Below are 15,824 nucleotides of genomic sequence, written 5' to 3' on the forward strand. Positions count from 1 at the left end.
TTCAGGCTTGGAGATGTGAGAGTCACCCTGAGTAAAAACGAAATGATTTACTACTTCAACAAGTTAGGAGCTACAAAGAAATTGGAGGATGCAATCATTAATAGCAGTGTGTGAAGACAGTCCATTATCTGCACTCGGGGTCTGCACTGATTTTGTTCATTGTGTACACTGGATGAATTCCTCCTTTAATAACCATTAGGAACTAACACAGTTTTATAGTACTGTAACACCATTGGTAGTGCTTTAATTTGTTCTGCATAATATTTAAATACATTACTTTTTACTCTGTTTCGTTTTTTTCATATCTTTTTAACTATTCCCATGAAACTTCAGCTAATTATGCCAGTCGCTTAATTGGGCCAAAATGTTTTGGTCCGCTGTGCCCCAATTCAGCAAATTTCTAACAATCTCAAAGGTTTCACTATTAACTCATTCAGCACATGATTGGAAGGCATGCTCCTGTGATGCACTATTCTATATATTTTATATTTTTTAATATTTAAATACATTTGCCTATTAGTGATATTTACAGTTCATTCGAACGACTTTGACAGAGCCAAAGGATAAAGAGTTCACCACAATCTTCTGGAGGCAAGGACTCACAAAATCCCATCAAAGGCAATACCAATAGTTTGTGTACATATGGAAACCAGAATTAAAAGTGTTAGATTCTCACAATTAGACGACATCAAGATGAGCAATATTTAAAGCATTTAAAACAGAGACATTTAATATTTTAAATTGACAGAAAATGCATTATAAAATTTCAATGGAAATTATTTTAACTTCACATCTGGTCCCTTGTCTTTACACCAGCCTAACATCTGGAGCAGAAACCCATTCATGTGAAATATGCGTTTTATACTCCCTTTGTAAATAGAGTTGAACTTACCTCAAAGAATGGTAAGTAATCTCAAGTGTACAAATCAGGACTTGTCAATTTGAGAAGATGAAAACAATTCTTAACTTCCTAGAGCCAAACTAATATTTCCGAGAACCACAAGAAACCCTTTTTTCTAGTTGCATAAAAAGGATGATTTCATGCCTGAGCACAATACACAATTATTTATTTAACCTTTGATTAGCTATAATGTACAGAGGTGCAGTGAGAGTGACATTTCCATTTGAATGTTATCATTTTGTTTCATACTGCACACTAACTTACTGAACTTTGAATTGAAAAATAAACGTACTAGTTAGCAAATTCATTAATCATTTTATTAGCATCATAGGCATTTTGTACTTATAATTGAGAGAGCAGTTTTATGAACTGTTCCAGATTTCCAACCATACCACTTGAGCTGGCTTCTGGGATTGGCCAGGGATTACTGTCACAGCTTCTGCTGTGTAACCCTCCACATGGATTTGGAAAATTATTCTGTATTGCTCCCACAACCTAAATATGCATACAATTCAGATATGGATACCACATAATCCGCTCATGATAGATGACGTCAGTGGAACAAAATAAGCAACATAATAACTGCAAGAAAGGAATATTAACAGATGCTGATGATGACGCTAGATCTATTGCAACCATAAGGTTTTTCTCAGAGCTTTCTACAAGGATGGTAGAGAGCAGCAGCAGGTTCTGCAAGCTGACTGCTTTCCAAAGAATAAAATGGAGGAATGGAACAGGTATAAACACAGAACTTATAGAATATATTATGGTTGCAATTGCATTATTACTCTTCAAATGAGAATTGAAAACAACAATCTGGGCAATTGGTACGGTTGAATTTTGCTTCACTGAGGTATGACATATTCCATTTTCCCCATTAATTAGACAGTAGATTCTACTTGCATTTCCCCTACATTGTTTCTCATATCTCCTGAATTTACTTTAATACCCTTGGGTGATTGTCACAGCACGCATTCATGGTGGTGAGCACTTGGGGTACACAACATCTTGTTCTGAAAACATCTCTGCTGTCATGTTGCATATTTTCTGTTATGTTTCAAAATGTCTAAAATGCTATCAGAAAGTGTGCAATTAATATGTACAATAAGGTGTGAATGTAAAAGGAATCAATTCTGCTTATTCGGAATGGACTCAATCTACATAGAAGTGCACTGAAGTTCTCATTTCTATCTTCGCTTTTATCTTCCTGCCAAATGAAGGATCAGGAGATACATTACCTCCATCAGAAAATTTCCCCCCACCTGTTTCTAAGAGTCTGATCAAAGGGCACTTGGATGAAAGTAAACAAATTTTTCAAAAGTCACTTATAAAATAATTGCACGAGAGTTGAAAGCAACTATCAAATGAATGTCTGATACCCAATTTCATAACAAGTACTTCAAACATAATTGAACACACTCACCTTCTGTGCCATTTGGTGTCATAGAATTATTATTAATACAAGAGTTGTCAAGTTTTGGACCATTGGGAGACTCACTACTTCCACTTATTCGACCTTGTGGGCTTGCTAGATCCTGCATTTCCATAGACCTGTAAGTAGGAAATACACTTAGTGGCCACGTTATTAGGGATGTTAGTACACCTACTTGTTAATGCAAATATCTAATCAGCCAACTATGTGGCAGCAACTTAATGCAAAAAAGCACACAGACATGGTCAAGAGGTTCTTTTGTTGTTCAGACCAAACATCAGAGTGGAGAAGAAATACGATCTAAGTGATTTTGACCGTGGAATGATTGTTGGTGCCAGATAGGGTGATTTCAGTATGTCAGAAACTGCTTATCTCCTGGGATTTTCACACACAGCAGTTTATTGAGTTTACAGGAAATGGTGTGCCAAACAGCAAATGAGCGACAGTTCTGCGGCGATACACGACGATGTTTTCGGGCTGCACACAAACTTCTAGATATACCGCTTCTGAACTACTGTTGCTGTAATCTGCAGCCTGTAGTTTCCTTTTAGGCAATGTACTTTTAAACTGGCTTAACGAACTAGCAATTTTACAATTTTCTGAAGAACTTGCAGATTTAACTCTCAAGAATGTAGGTATAGCACTTTAAGCGGAAGAATGCACTTTGCCACGATCAAAAGAGGGGAGAAGGGGAGTACTCTAAGCCAGACTGAAACACTGAGGTATGAAACCTCTTCTACCCAATATCTTGATAGCAAATGTACAATCTCTGGAGACCAGGAATGAGAACCTAAGGGCAAGATTGGAGGGAAATGAGAGATTGCTGTGTTCTGTGTTTCACAGAGACATGGCTAACAAGCTGGGTTCAGTGATCGCACCCAAGGGCTTCTTGATACACTGGATGGACAGGACTGCTGATTCAGCGGGGATCTATGTTTCATGATAAACTCTTTGTGATGCTCAGTCTTGTCGTACTCTTGTTCCCCTGACCTGGAATATCCAATAATTAAGTCCCGACCATTCTACCTACCAAGAGAGTTCTCCTTCATGACCCTGACCGCAGTTTGTAAACATCCAGATGCTGATATTAAGCTTACTTGTGAGGAACTGAGTGCTGTCATCAGCAAACGAGAAACAGTCTACCCTGATTCCTTTCAAATCAATTTCCGAGACTTCAATCAGGTTGCTTTGAGGAAATCTTGCCATAACACTCATCTATGTATCACCTGCAGTCCCAACAAGCTCACCCACTAGTATACTACCATAAGAAATGCCTACTCTTCAATCCTTAGACTGCAGTTTGGGAATCTGATCATTTGGCAGTCCTCCTAACTGCATACAGGCAGAGGCTAAAGACTAAGCCTCCAAAGATAAGGACAACAAAGATGTGGTTGCAGGAGCAGAGGAGTGGCTACGCAATTGCTTTGAGTTGGAGGTCTAGGCCGTGTTCAAGAACTCCAGAGGATCTAAATGAATATGCCACAGACTTTATTAGAAAGTTATGATGAGTGTGTCCCCACAAAATCATTCGGTCTTCCCCAACCAGAAGCCCTTGATTGACCACGAGATCCCTAATCTGCTGAGAGCTAGATCAGTGGCATTCAGGTCTGGCACCCAAGTAAAACATAACAGGTCCAGGTACAATCTCCGAAAAGTTATTTCACGTGTGCAGCAGCAATTCTGGGCCAAACTTGAATCACTGAAGAATATTCAACAGCTTTAGCAGGACTTGAATGCCATTACCTCCTACAAAGTGAAACCAAGTGACACAGGTGACACAAAGGATTTGCTCCCAAGTGAGCTGAGTGCCTTTTATGCTGGAGGAACTCAGCAGGCCAGGCAGCATCTAGGAAAAGAGTCCAGTCGATATAGGGAAATGGATCGGTGAGAGGTACAGAAGGCCGTGGAAGAAAGGAAAAGCGAGGGGGGGGAAGGGCTACCAGAGGGAGGCGATGAGTGGACAAGAAGATAAGGTGAGAGATGGAAAAGGGGATGGGAAATGGTAAAGAGGGGGTTGGGAGCATTACTGGAAGTTTGAGCTATCGATGTTCAAGCCATCAGGTTGGGGGCTACCAAATGGAATGCAGGCGTTGCTCCTCGAACCTAAGTGTGGCCTCATCATGACAATGGAGGCGGCCATGGATGGCCATATTGAAATGGGAATGGGAAGTGGAATTAAAATGGGTGGCCACTGGGAGATCCCACTTTTTCGGGCAGACGACGCATAGGTGCTCAGCGAAGCAGTCTCCCAATCTACAGCGGGTCTCACTGATAAGCAGGAGGCCACACTGGCAGCACTGAACACAGTACATGACCCCAACAGACTGGCAGCCAAAGTGACGCCTCACCTGGAAGGACTGTTTAGGGCTCTGAACGGTATTGAGGGAGGAGGTGTAGGGGCAGATTTTCTCTTGTCTCCAAAACATCAACTATTTATTCCCCTTCATAAGATGCTCACTGACTTGTTGAGTTCCCCCAGCATTTTGTATCAGCTGCTCAAGGTTTTCAGCATCTACATCGCAACTGCAATATCTTCTTTCTTCTCCCTTGGTTCACCTTGATATCCCCAACATGTTCCATGTGCCCATTATCCCTCCTTACTTGGCTCCACATATTACCCATCAGTCTCTGTCTCATCCTCTCCCACCAATTCCATCTGCCTATTTTTCCTCTTTATGTTTAAATTTTCCCACCCATTACCATCCAGCCTCTTTGTCGCACCATTCCCCTCCCCCACCTGGCTCCATCTGCCTTTCATCTGTATTCTTTCCCCCTGCCCCACCTAATCTGCCTCTATTCTATCACTGACCAGCCTCTGTTTCAGCCCTCTCTCTCAGTCCTACGTTTTAAACAGCAAGGAAGTGACAGAGCACAATTTCTAGACAGACTATGAATCTGAAACTGCATTCAAATGCTACACAGCTAACATGCTTTAAAATTATTGTTGTGCTTATCATCCATGTCAGGTTTTATATTCATTCGAAAATAATTTTAGCAAATAGTAGAGAGGCAGTAAGCTTTCATCAAAATTTGAATATAAATACCCAACACACACAATGTGCTGGAGGAGCTCAGTCCTGACAAAGGCTCTTGGCCCAAAACATCGACTATTTATTCCCATCCGTAGAGGTGCTGCCTGACCTGCTGAGCTCTTTCAGCACATTGTGCGTGTTGCCCTAGACGTCCAGCATCTGCAGTACCTCTTGTGTCTACAAATACCCAATCCATGAATCAGGATTTCAGGACATTACCCAGAACAGAAAAAATTCAAAACTTAATATAATTGTGATGTGTCACAAACTGACAATATTTCATCACCTTTTGTTTGAGATTTCTTTTCCAATATTTCTATTTTATGCTTCGCTTAAAATACTATTTCTGGAAATGTCACGATTTTGCAATACTCTTATGAATAATTTCAGGTTAAATTTCATTTTAACTTCAAAATGAATTTATTTTGTTTAAGATCAATAGTATACCAGTAATTAAACATTCTATGAAGTGTAAACTTTCTATAATTACTTTTAATTGAATGAATCATACATATTAATATAGTACAACAAATAACTAGAGAAATACATAATAAGCGTACACGCAATGAAGCACTCGTGTATGTTTACACTGGCAAACTAATTGCTTCTCTGTTTTTATTAATGCACGGCACATTAAAGCTCATTGTGCTTTTCATTTGTTTGTTGTTTGGATTGTATAAAGCCCATCCAATTGAAAGGGGATAAGATTTGTACTTGTTCAGTTTACAAATGAATTAGACTAGTAAGTAGGAATATTAAGCTTCTCATTTGATTTCAGAAATCATACCATACTGAACAACATTTCATCTGAATATTTTATTTATGATTGGACCACAAAATGCTGAAGGAATGGAGTAGTTTAGTCTGTGGAGTAAACACTTTACATGATTTTAATTCTGTTTTTCAAAAAAGTGGTGGCATTCTCAGCTCTGAGTCAGAGTTCCACTCTCGAACTTGGTATATGAAAATCTAAGTTTAACTTTTTAACTTTTGCACTTAAAGGGGAGTGCTATATTATCAGAACTGTTACATTTTGAATGCAAAATTAAACCAACACCAATCCTGTGTTTTGGATGGGTCTGCAAAATTCAATGGACTTTTTGGAAAAGGAGTAGTGAGGATGGGGGTGGGGGGGGAGATAGTGGTCTACCAAATGTTTAACCCCTCTATCAAAATCATGAAAAATGCAAATTTATTTTTTGTTGAGATTTGCTGCATTTCTGTCATTAACAATGCTACATTTCAGAGTACTTCGTTAGGTTCAAAGTGTTTTGGAATGCTTTGAGATCATGAAGGTTGCTGTTTTTTAAAAAAATAATCCTTTACAGAAGCTAGCTGCATTAATACTGAGACAGCAGTGCTGACAAATTAAAATAATATTTTTCATCTTCAACCACTATTTGCACAAGCTAAAATCCATAATCACATCGAAAATTCATGGACTGCTTCTCATACCAGTTTATGAATCCATATTGCAGAGAATAACATTATTCAGTAGGCTTATTACTGCTATTCTGAGCCTTTACCAATGAATATTCAGATAAACAACGTAACTGTTAATAGGAAATGATTGTCAACTGTTTGCAAGTGAAAATATTTTACCATTGTACAAAATTCTGACTAATAATATGAAACAGAACTTTTATAGTTGAATAATTGACAGAATATGTACTTGAAATCTCAATTTATCATTACATATTTTGACAAATAAAGATTAGAACAAGCAGAAACAATGCCTAAGCATACTGTACTTGTGAACTTTCAACACAGCCCTTACCTGGAACCTGGAGGATCTGAAACATCAGAATCGGATCGAGCTTTTTTTCACCTGTCAGTCAAGAACAAAATAGCTCCTTGTTACTCAAGTGTCAGGCTCGGTGCATTTCCGAACAATAGGCTTCAACTTGAAAAGAAACATTCTTTCCCTTTATCAGAAAGGAAGAAAGGGAGACAGGGTAACAGAGCCAAATTGTCTTTTAGTTGATCTTTGCTGTTGTTTCCTCCTGAAGGTTTTTTTTGTTCTCTTCCCCACGTTCGGAAAGCAGCCAAATGATGGGAAGGTGATTCACCGCAGGGAAGAGACAACTGCTAACTAGATTAATCACTCTGCACTCTACCCCCTCACCCTACAAGTCAACATGCAATATGTTTAACCAAGGTAAGCAAGAAAAACTGACAGAAAACAGGTATTGATTGGAAACCAGACTTGTTGAACAGATGCAACTGAAGCATTACACCTCCAGCATCTTCAGATCTTTCATCTTCCAGTCATAAAAATGAAATAGAGCTTTGTGTCTCCCGTCATCTATCATGCTGGTTATTTTACTCAGCTCAGCATACACACTTCGTATTATCGTTCAGATCACAGCTTTAGTTTCATTAACTGATAATAAACCAAACAGATTTCATAGCACTTGAGAACCCATCTCCAAAATATGTTATATATTGGAAAATCCTCACAGTTCAATAAGCTAATATTACCATTTCTGCAGTAATTTGGTTATTTAGTTTTAATGCTACAGAAACTATGAACATTTAACACCAAAACTAAGCAACACGAAGTATTAAGTATTCATACCAACCAAGGGCTATTCTGTCTATAAATAATAATCTAGTGATCTATTGCCTATACCATAATAAACAGCCTCCGAGAAATAACTACCAAACTCTCTTTTTATTGTTTATTGCTGTAGACCAGAGTCTATACTCTATGTTAAAGAGTAAATACAGAAAACTGTTCAGAAGAAATTGTTTGGCAAAGGTTTAATTAGAAATCAGTGAAAAGAAACTGTAATTGCTTGGCAGAAAAATTATATTTGCTTGCAAACCTTAATCAAACATGTAACAAAAACTTAGCCTATCATTTTATGCAAGCTCCTTTCACAGAAATATTTGAAGCAAAGCCTGGTAAATTTTCCAAACACATTTATACCAGAATCATAGCATGTTGGTTTTAACAAAATAATACTGTACAATAACTTCAAACAACAAAGCAATTAAATTGCTTGGATTCATCTAAATCTCAACACTTTTGTTTTCATATTTCCTATTCAAATCCATTCTCATTTTGCACTCTATACTGTAATGTAGAATGTTATTGTGGCAAATACTAAATTATTCATTTAATTGAGCATAAAGCTGGCTCAGGTCCTGCCTTCTGCACCTTCATAATTTAACTTAAAATGCCCACTCATCAATGAGTGAATAACTGGTAGGAAAAAGAATGAATGATGACTTAATCAACAGATTCAGAATTGACAGGAAGGAATACAGATATATTTAAAAACGAGTAATTGTTTTGCTTCTAATGAGCATATATTATTACTATGGTGTGTATAAACTTTCACAAATCTGTAATGTTTGTTACTCAACCGTTTATCGTTTTGAGGTCTTAGAGACCAGACAATGAATACAAATAGAAAATAGGCAAGATTTGAGATAATAATTGAATATTGGCCAACAGTAATTAAGTAAATGTCGCTGTACTACCTAAATTAAAATGAGTAAAGTTCAGTTGCTTCTGCACTTTACATTTCATTTAATCAAATCAAACTAAACTTGAGAACTCAGAGTTGAAATATAGTTCTGATAAGTTGAATAGTTGATCACAGAAGCTTATTTCAAATTCACAAGTGTAGATTGACATATAAATCTGTACAGCCTTTAATTTGCAAATTAATTGCACTTAATTGACATCATTATTTTGAGAATTCTAATAGCTGTTTTATAAATAATGACACCTGGAAGAAATGATGATGTACTTTTATCCAAATTCCAAGTTATTGACAAAAGGTTTTTCACGTAATATAATTACGAGAGAATACACAGTGACAAGGACCATAGAATTGTTGTGAAAGGCTCTACAATTTGGACATTGTTGCAAAATAAATGTTATTTATTTTAATTTATCCTGATAATACAAACTACTCTCTAGCTAGAGGAACACAAATTTTTGCACAAAAAAAATTTATGAATTAGGAGAAGGAAAAGGCCATTCGGCCCCTCAAGTCTGTAAATGCCATTTAATATAAACTTGGCCGATCTGACTATAATCAAAATTCTGTATATCAACCTACTCAGCATAACTTTTTTGCACTTTTGGGTATCAAGAATCTATCTACCTATGGCTTAAAAAGACTTCTTCCTGCACCATTCAGGGAAGAGAGCTCCAAAAAACATACAAGGATTTATTTTTTTCATCTCACCTCTGCCTTACTCGGGCAACCCCTTAATTCTCCCACAAGGAGAAACATCCTCTCTACATCCACCCTGTCAAGACTAGTTAGGATAAAGTACATTTCAGTCAAGTCCTCTCCAGCTCTTCCAACTCCAGTAAAAGTACACCCCTAACCTATCTAACCTTTCATCATAACACAACCTGCCCTTTCTAGATTATACTGATTAAAAGATAATTTAGCTGGGCAAGTCAGAGGAAAAGAGCTTTGCAGTAAATCAACCAAGATCCGATAATTTGCATTAGTTACCAAAAGTAGATTTGAGTGTACTAAATTTAAACATAAAGGAAATCATATCTTTGCAATTTTTCGATAAAACACAGTTGTTTGAAATATACATTCTAACTGTAATCAAATACATTATTTTATATTTCCAGTGGAAGTCATATATCAGATAAATCCGTTTATACTGTTGCATTTAACCAAGAATCTTAATATGACTCATGTATGTTGTCATGCACCATAATAATAAAATGCAGTTAGCTACAGTTAATGATACCCATACCTCTATGATAACAAATACAGATTTCCAACCAGTGCTATGGTCCAGGTGAGTGGAATACTTTTGACTCTAAAATACAGAGAGGTCAATCCTATGCTAAAAGTATATTCACTGAGAGACAAGCATTTAGCAAATTTGATGTGCATTTCAATTCAAACCCAAACCCTGCATATCTTTGATGTTCCCAGAACAAAGCCAAAGGAGTTGAAACATTCTGAGTGGTCAAATTTTATGAAGTCTTAAACGTTCATCTCTTCACTAATTACTTTAAATTCTTAACTCTGTCTAACTAGATCAGCTTTTGAATTAACTGAATTATAGACTGAACTATATTTCTTCTGACAACATACATCAAAGTTGCTGGTGAATGCAGCAGGCCAAGCAGCATCTGTAGGAAGAGGTGCAGTCGATGTTTCAGGCCGAGACCCTTCGTCAGGACCTGCATCTGCAGAATTTCTGTTGTTTATATTTCTTCTGATTTTGGTTGTTATTATATCAGTATTTTAACCTTTTTCTTTTAAGGAATTATTTTCATGTTTATTTAGGAAAATACCTGTGTGATACCACATATCTATAATTTTATTGAAACAATTCCTTGGAGTTTTGAATACTTTAAAAAATTAAATGCATTCTATTTACGGAGATAAAATGAACAGCAGCTTGCATAATGTAGGCAAACAACCCAAGATGTGTAATATTAGAGAAGGTTTAAACAATTGTACCACAGTATTGGCAGAAATGTAAACTGAGTTTTAGAAATCTTTTTAACGTTGTTGGCTTTGGGCATGGTCAGTACAATGGTATATAAGCTCTTTGTTATATTGATCAGGAGAGCAACAATTATTTTTATGAGAAAGCATCACTTAAAATGACTCAAGAAGAATGAAGAAAATTTAATAAAATATCACAATGAGTCCTTTTTGATTTTGTCATATTATAACAAAGTTGATTCTGTTATAATCATATGTTTGTATGGCTCTGATAGGGGTTCTGTTTTTTTCCCCAAAAGTGAGACTTTTTCCATCTAGCTAAGTAGATTCTCTACCTTTAACTTTCCATTGGTAAGTCTATATTGCCCTTCTTATACATTGCTTTATAACAGATTTACCAATGCATTCACAATAGTTTTATTCAAATAGTGTTTCATGGAAAAGATGCAATGCAGTAATACTTATGAACTGATCTTCTACCTGGTTTGTCCATAAATGAATCTAGATCATACATGTTGAATCATTGATATGTTCCTCCCACATTCGTTGTACTTGCTTCAATTTGGAAAAAAAATAATAAAATCAAAGTGTATGTTCTACTTTCAAAGCAAGCCTGCTGATTATATAACATTAGACTACAGAAGTGTACTGTCACAGATAATTCAGCTTTACATCAAAGGCTATCATAAATAAGAAGTGAATGTATCACAGTTTTCAAAATAAATCAAAAGCATTAATTTGCTTTATAATTTAAATCCAAAATTATATCCAAGTGTTTATATGTAATACAAACAACCTCCAGTATTTCTCAACACTGAAGAAATTAATAAGGTGTTTGTAACCAGCAGCTGGTTAATATTTGTCACCAGCAGAAGGTTAATAATTGCAACTAGCAGCTGGTTAATATTTGTGTCTCAGTACATGCAACTGGAATAATCCAATTAGAATAATACATTTCCAATTCTGATTAGTATATAAATGTACCAAAAATCTCCATGATCATTTTTGTAAAATGTCTCTTTCTGTAAAATAGCAAAACTAATTTAAAAACAAATGTTTTCTTTACTCCTAGATTTGGCACTGAAAATATATTTTACTGTTGGACGTTAACTGAAATCAATAAAGAATTTCATATTCCCATTCCTCCATAATTTAAAACGCCAACTGCAGACAGGAGGCAGAATAAACAGCATTTGTAAAATAAACAATTCATTAGCTCATTTGCAATTATTTTAAAGTATTATTTTACTTTGAATGGTAGTATGTTGTAGACCCACAGCCATGAAAATGCATAATTTGTTTCTTGTGTCTTGTTGAATTTGACGTTCTGTTTTAGCCATCTTACTGAACTGCTACATTAAATCTGTTAATGCTGTGCTCTTCAACCCCAGAAATTATTTCCAGAAGGGAAAGTCTTTGAGAGATGATCAAACAAGATTTAAGGTAGTCATTTTATCACATTTTCCCTACCGCAGAGTTAGACAAAAATGAAAATGCATTCTTTCACAACTCACATTTGGACTCCAAAAAAAATCCTACAAGCAATTACATTCTACTAGTAGAATGCAACATATAAACCCAACAGCCCTAGAAATACAAGCTTAAGATAATTAGAAATACAACTATCTTGTGAATTTTGATTACCTATTTGATTTCAATTTTCCAAATGATTAACTTTTTGGATCTTTAAAAAGTCATCATTATTAGATTTATTTTACCTTTTCTTTTAAAGAGACACAAAAATACACAACTCATCCTGATCAAAAAAACTCCTTCAGTCTTTTACCATACAGAATAAATTGAAAAGATATACTTCTGAAAAATAATAATTAAAATGAGGAGAGTTAAGCTAAACATAAACATCCACTTTTATAAATCATTTTAAGAGGATTCTAAGAAATCTGCACAGAAGGAGTAAATTACTTTTAACCCCTGGCAGCAGTCAGGGCACAACAGGGTGGCAGCACCCCAACACATCCAGCTGCCAGTAATTTTTCTGCTACAATCCCAAAGCATTTATTTCTTCCACATCCACCACATAAGGACCTTGTAGTTGTTGATATGTTTGTAAAAGCAATTTTACAAAAACTAATTTATAAAGACTTAAATTAGTCCAGAAATGAAATGCAGACACAATAGATCTTTTCCTTCTCTGAATGGAATCACAGTTTCCAGCTATGCACTGAAGCCGAAATGAATAAAACATATGCTGTCAAACAAACCAGCAGACAGGAGATATAATTCAAACAAATTAACTAAAATAATAACAGTAATTATCTCAAAATTAAGGCATTTAAAAATGAAAATGCAACATTTCTAATATAACCATAATTCAGGCAGTTTTCACTTGAAATATTTCATGGATCTATTTACTGGGAATATCTATTGTCTCATATGGCAGCAACTTTATATCAAAACTCCATTTATATTGTAGGGAAAGAAAATGCTTGTGTTAGTGTTTTCTCATGCAACTGCAGAAATGTCACGGTTGACCTGAATCAGTTACTCTTTCAGCTTCATTATTATTTCAAGAATGAAAAATTCTACATGGGGAGAAATTATTTCTTTTTCACATGTTACAGCGATGCATGAAATGGACAGCTTGTGAAGGACTGTGACGTTACTTTACAATGAACACACACCATCAGTTTAATGTCAAATAATGTTTTAGCCAGAACAATAAAATTGCGACAGTGATAAATAATCCAAATTATGACTTCCAACTAAAGCAAAGAAGTTTTAATAGAAATGTAATACCTGAAATATTATGAAAAAATGTTCCATTTGGTAGACCATATTAGAAAATGTACACCACACAAACATTGCTATTAAGTTTTATATTCAAGTATTTTAAAATATATTCAGCATTACAAAAATGAACTAACAAACACCAAACAGTTTGACTTGGTGCATTCAGTTTACTTTCCAGGCCTAAAGTACAAAGAGTGAATGATTCTCTTGTTGCAAGTAAAATTTAAAACCTTTATAACAGGAAGCATTGCCTAGCTCAACAAAAGCTATCAGAAGTCCCCAGGCTCAATTTGCCATATTCTATTTGAATGTAAAATATTCTTTTAAAATCTTATGTACTTTAAAGTATTGAGCATTTTAGTTTAATTAATTAATCATGGACAAAAAAAAACAGCAAAGATCAACTCAGAATCAACTCATCTTGCAGGAATTAACCCAAACTGCAGCATTCACCTGCTACAAAAGCACCAGTCAAACTGGCAAATTCAGAAACTTAAAAAACAGGCTATAATATGCAATCATTCTTTCTACAGCATGCATGTAATATTCTGTCCAATTTAAGAATATTCAGTGTGGCACTCTCATCGCCCAATATTAAGGTTTAAAATCACAAACATTAACTACACCCTTGAAACAGTTACTATCTCTCAGGTTTCTGCGTAGACTCCAAGCAAGGAAAATGCGGGGAAAATGTTACTGATGCCTCACCCTTGGACATCTGAGGAACATTGACATTCCAAGTGCTCTTCCATGCAATTTAGTAGAATTAAATTTGTACTTACAACACTTAAAATTCTCTCTGAACTCTGCTGTATTCCCTTCAAGTTTTTGAATTCAGTCAGCCGTCATCGCATCGTACAATCCCGTTCCTGTTCAACAGAAAGGTCCGCATTCAGTGCACCAATTGTCCGAATTACAGGCAAATAACATATCAGTTGTTATGGAAGTCGAGGCAGAGCTGAGCGAGTTCAGTCCAGTCACCACTTAAGAGTGGCGAACGTCCCGAAGTAGTTGCTTCACACACAACACACACACAAAAAAAAGCCACTGTGCACTTTGACAGGAAGACTTAGAATCGGAAATGACACTTCGGAGTATGCAGCAAGCAAGGAACTGAAGCACCGAACTCTCTCATGTGTCGCTAAATCACTGCTCTAAGCGATGCACCTTTTCCCATTAAACAGCAGCAGATAATATCAGTGATCCATAGACAAAGAAATGGCAGAACCTTCATCCGTCCCTATTTGTTTGCTCAATCTTGTGGTTCTGCCTAAGGTGCCTCGGGGCTTTTAGTTTTTGTAATGCAAACCACAGCTTTGCTCCTCCATCCAGCCCCCACCGGCTAAAACGCAACAATGGGAATCAGCCCCGTGTTATCCTAGTTCCCCCCCCCCCCAGTAGTTTAAATAAATTCATTATGTAAATGAGCAAGTCCGTAGTTTCTGAACAAACATCTGTGTGTCTGACCTAATTCAAGTACTCCATCAACAGGCAGCAGGCATATGTTTCTCCGGCAACTATTTTAATATTGTCTCAAAGCTACCGGCAGTTTCACACACCTAGACTTTACCAGAGCAGAAATACAGTATGGAAAAAAAACACAATTTGACCTTCTTACGAATCAGCATGCAGATAAGTTTATGTTAAATTACATTAAAACATGTGCACTAAAAGAGAGCTGAATTATATTTGACAACGGATTTTAGTTCCACGTGTGCTCTATTTAGGGCCGATGTTTCGGTAACTCAAACTTCGGAGATCGTTTGCCTAAACGCCGGAATATTTTCCGTCCTCCATTGAGAAATAAAAGCGACCAATATAAAATTCCACTGAAACGTTGTTGATGTAATAATTAATAATAGTTTACTTTTTGTCGTTTACTAAGTTATTATTTCACGGAAATGAAATAAACATTATTGTACAACATGTTACACTTTCCTTTAAATCGAAAAAATGAAATGCACTATAAAGAAATGAAACCAAAAGTGTATCTAAGTTTTAAAAATGCAGTCTTCTAGGTACTTAAAGACAGTTACATAAATTATGAAAATTTAAACATATACATTTTATTAAACCAAGTACGTTGAGAATTTCGTGGTATACAAATTTTTAAAACCATCATTTTTATCCCTAAATATAACGTTTTAGTCCATATATTGGAAGCGGTTTGGGGTGGTCATCGCAATTTTTGAATTTTGTAAAATATTTCTGTTATCTCCATCTTCCAATTCAGTGCTAGTGCATTCCCATGTGCGGGCTAC

General features: G+C 36.0%; 1 protein-coding gene across 2 annotated transcripts in view; it reads right to left on the bottom strand.

The window, feature by feature from the left end:
• The window catches only part of eya1 (EYA transcriptional coactivator and phosphatase 1), a 198,272-nt gene extending 183,908 nt beyond the window's left edge, over window positions 1-14,364 (bottom strand). For both annotated transcript variants that reach the window (XM_063042018.1, XM_063042022.1), the window contains exons 1-3: window positions 14,346-14,364; window positions 7,143-7,193; window positions 2,325-2,452 (exon numbers count right to left, since the gene is read on the bottom strand). In XM_063042018.1, coding sequence (XP_062898088.1) covers window positions 2,325-2,448 — 124 coding nt within the window. In that variant the 5' untranslated portion in view covers window positions 2,449-2,452; window positions 7,143-7,193; window positions 14,346-14,364. The remainder of the gene's footprint in view (window positions 1-2,324; window positions 2,453-7,142; window positions 7,194-14,345) is intronic.
• Between the last annotated feature and the right edge of the window lie 1,460 nt (window positions 14,365-15,824).

This window comes from Mobula hypostoma, chromosome 1, assembly GCF_963921235.1.
Source record: "Mobula hypostoma chromosome 1, sMobHyp1.1, whole genome shotgun sequence".
In the NCBI taxonomy this organism is placed as follows: domain Eukaryota; kingdom Metazoa; phylum Chordata; class Chondrichthyes; order Myliobatiformes; family Myliobatidae; genus Mobula; species Mobula hypostoma.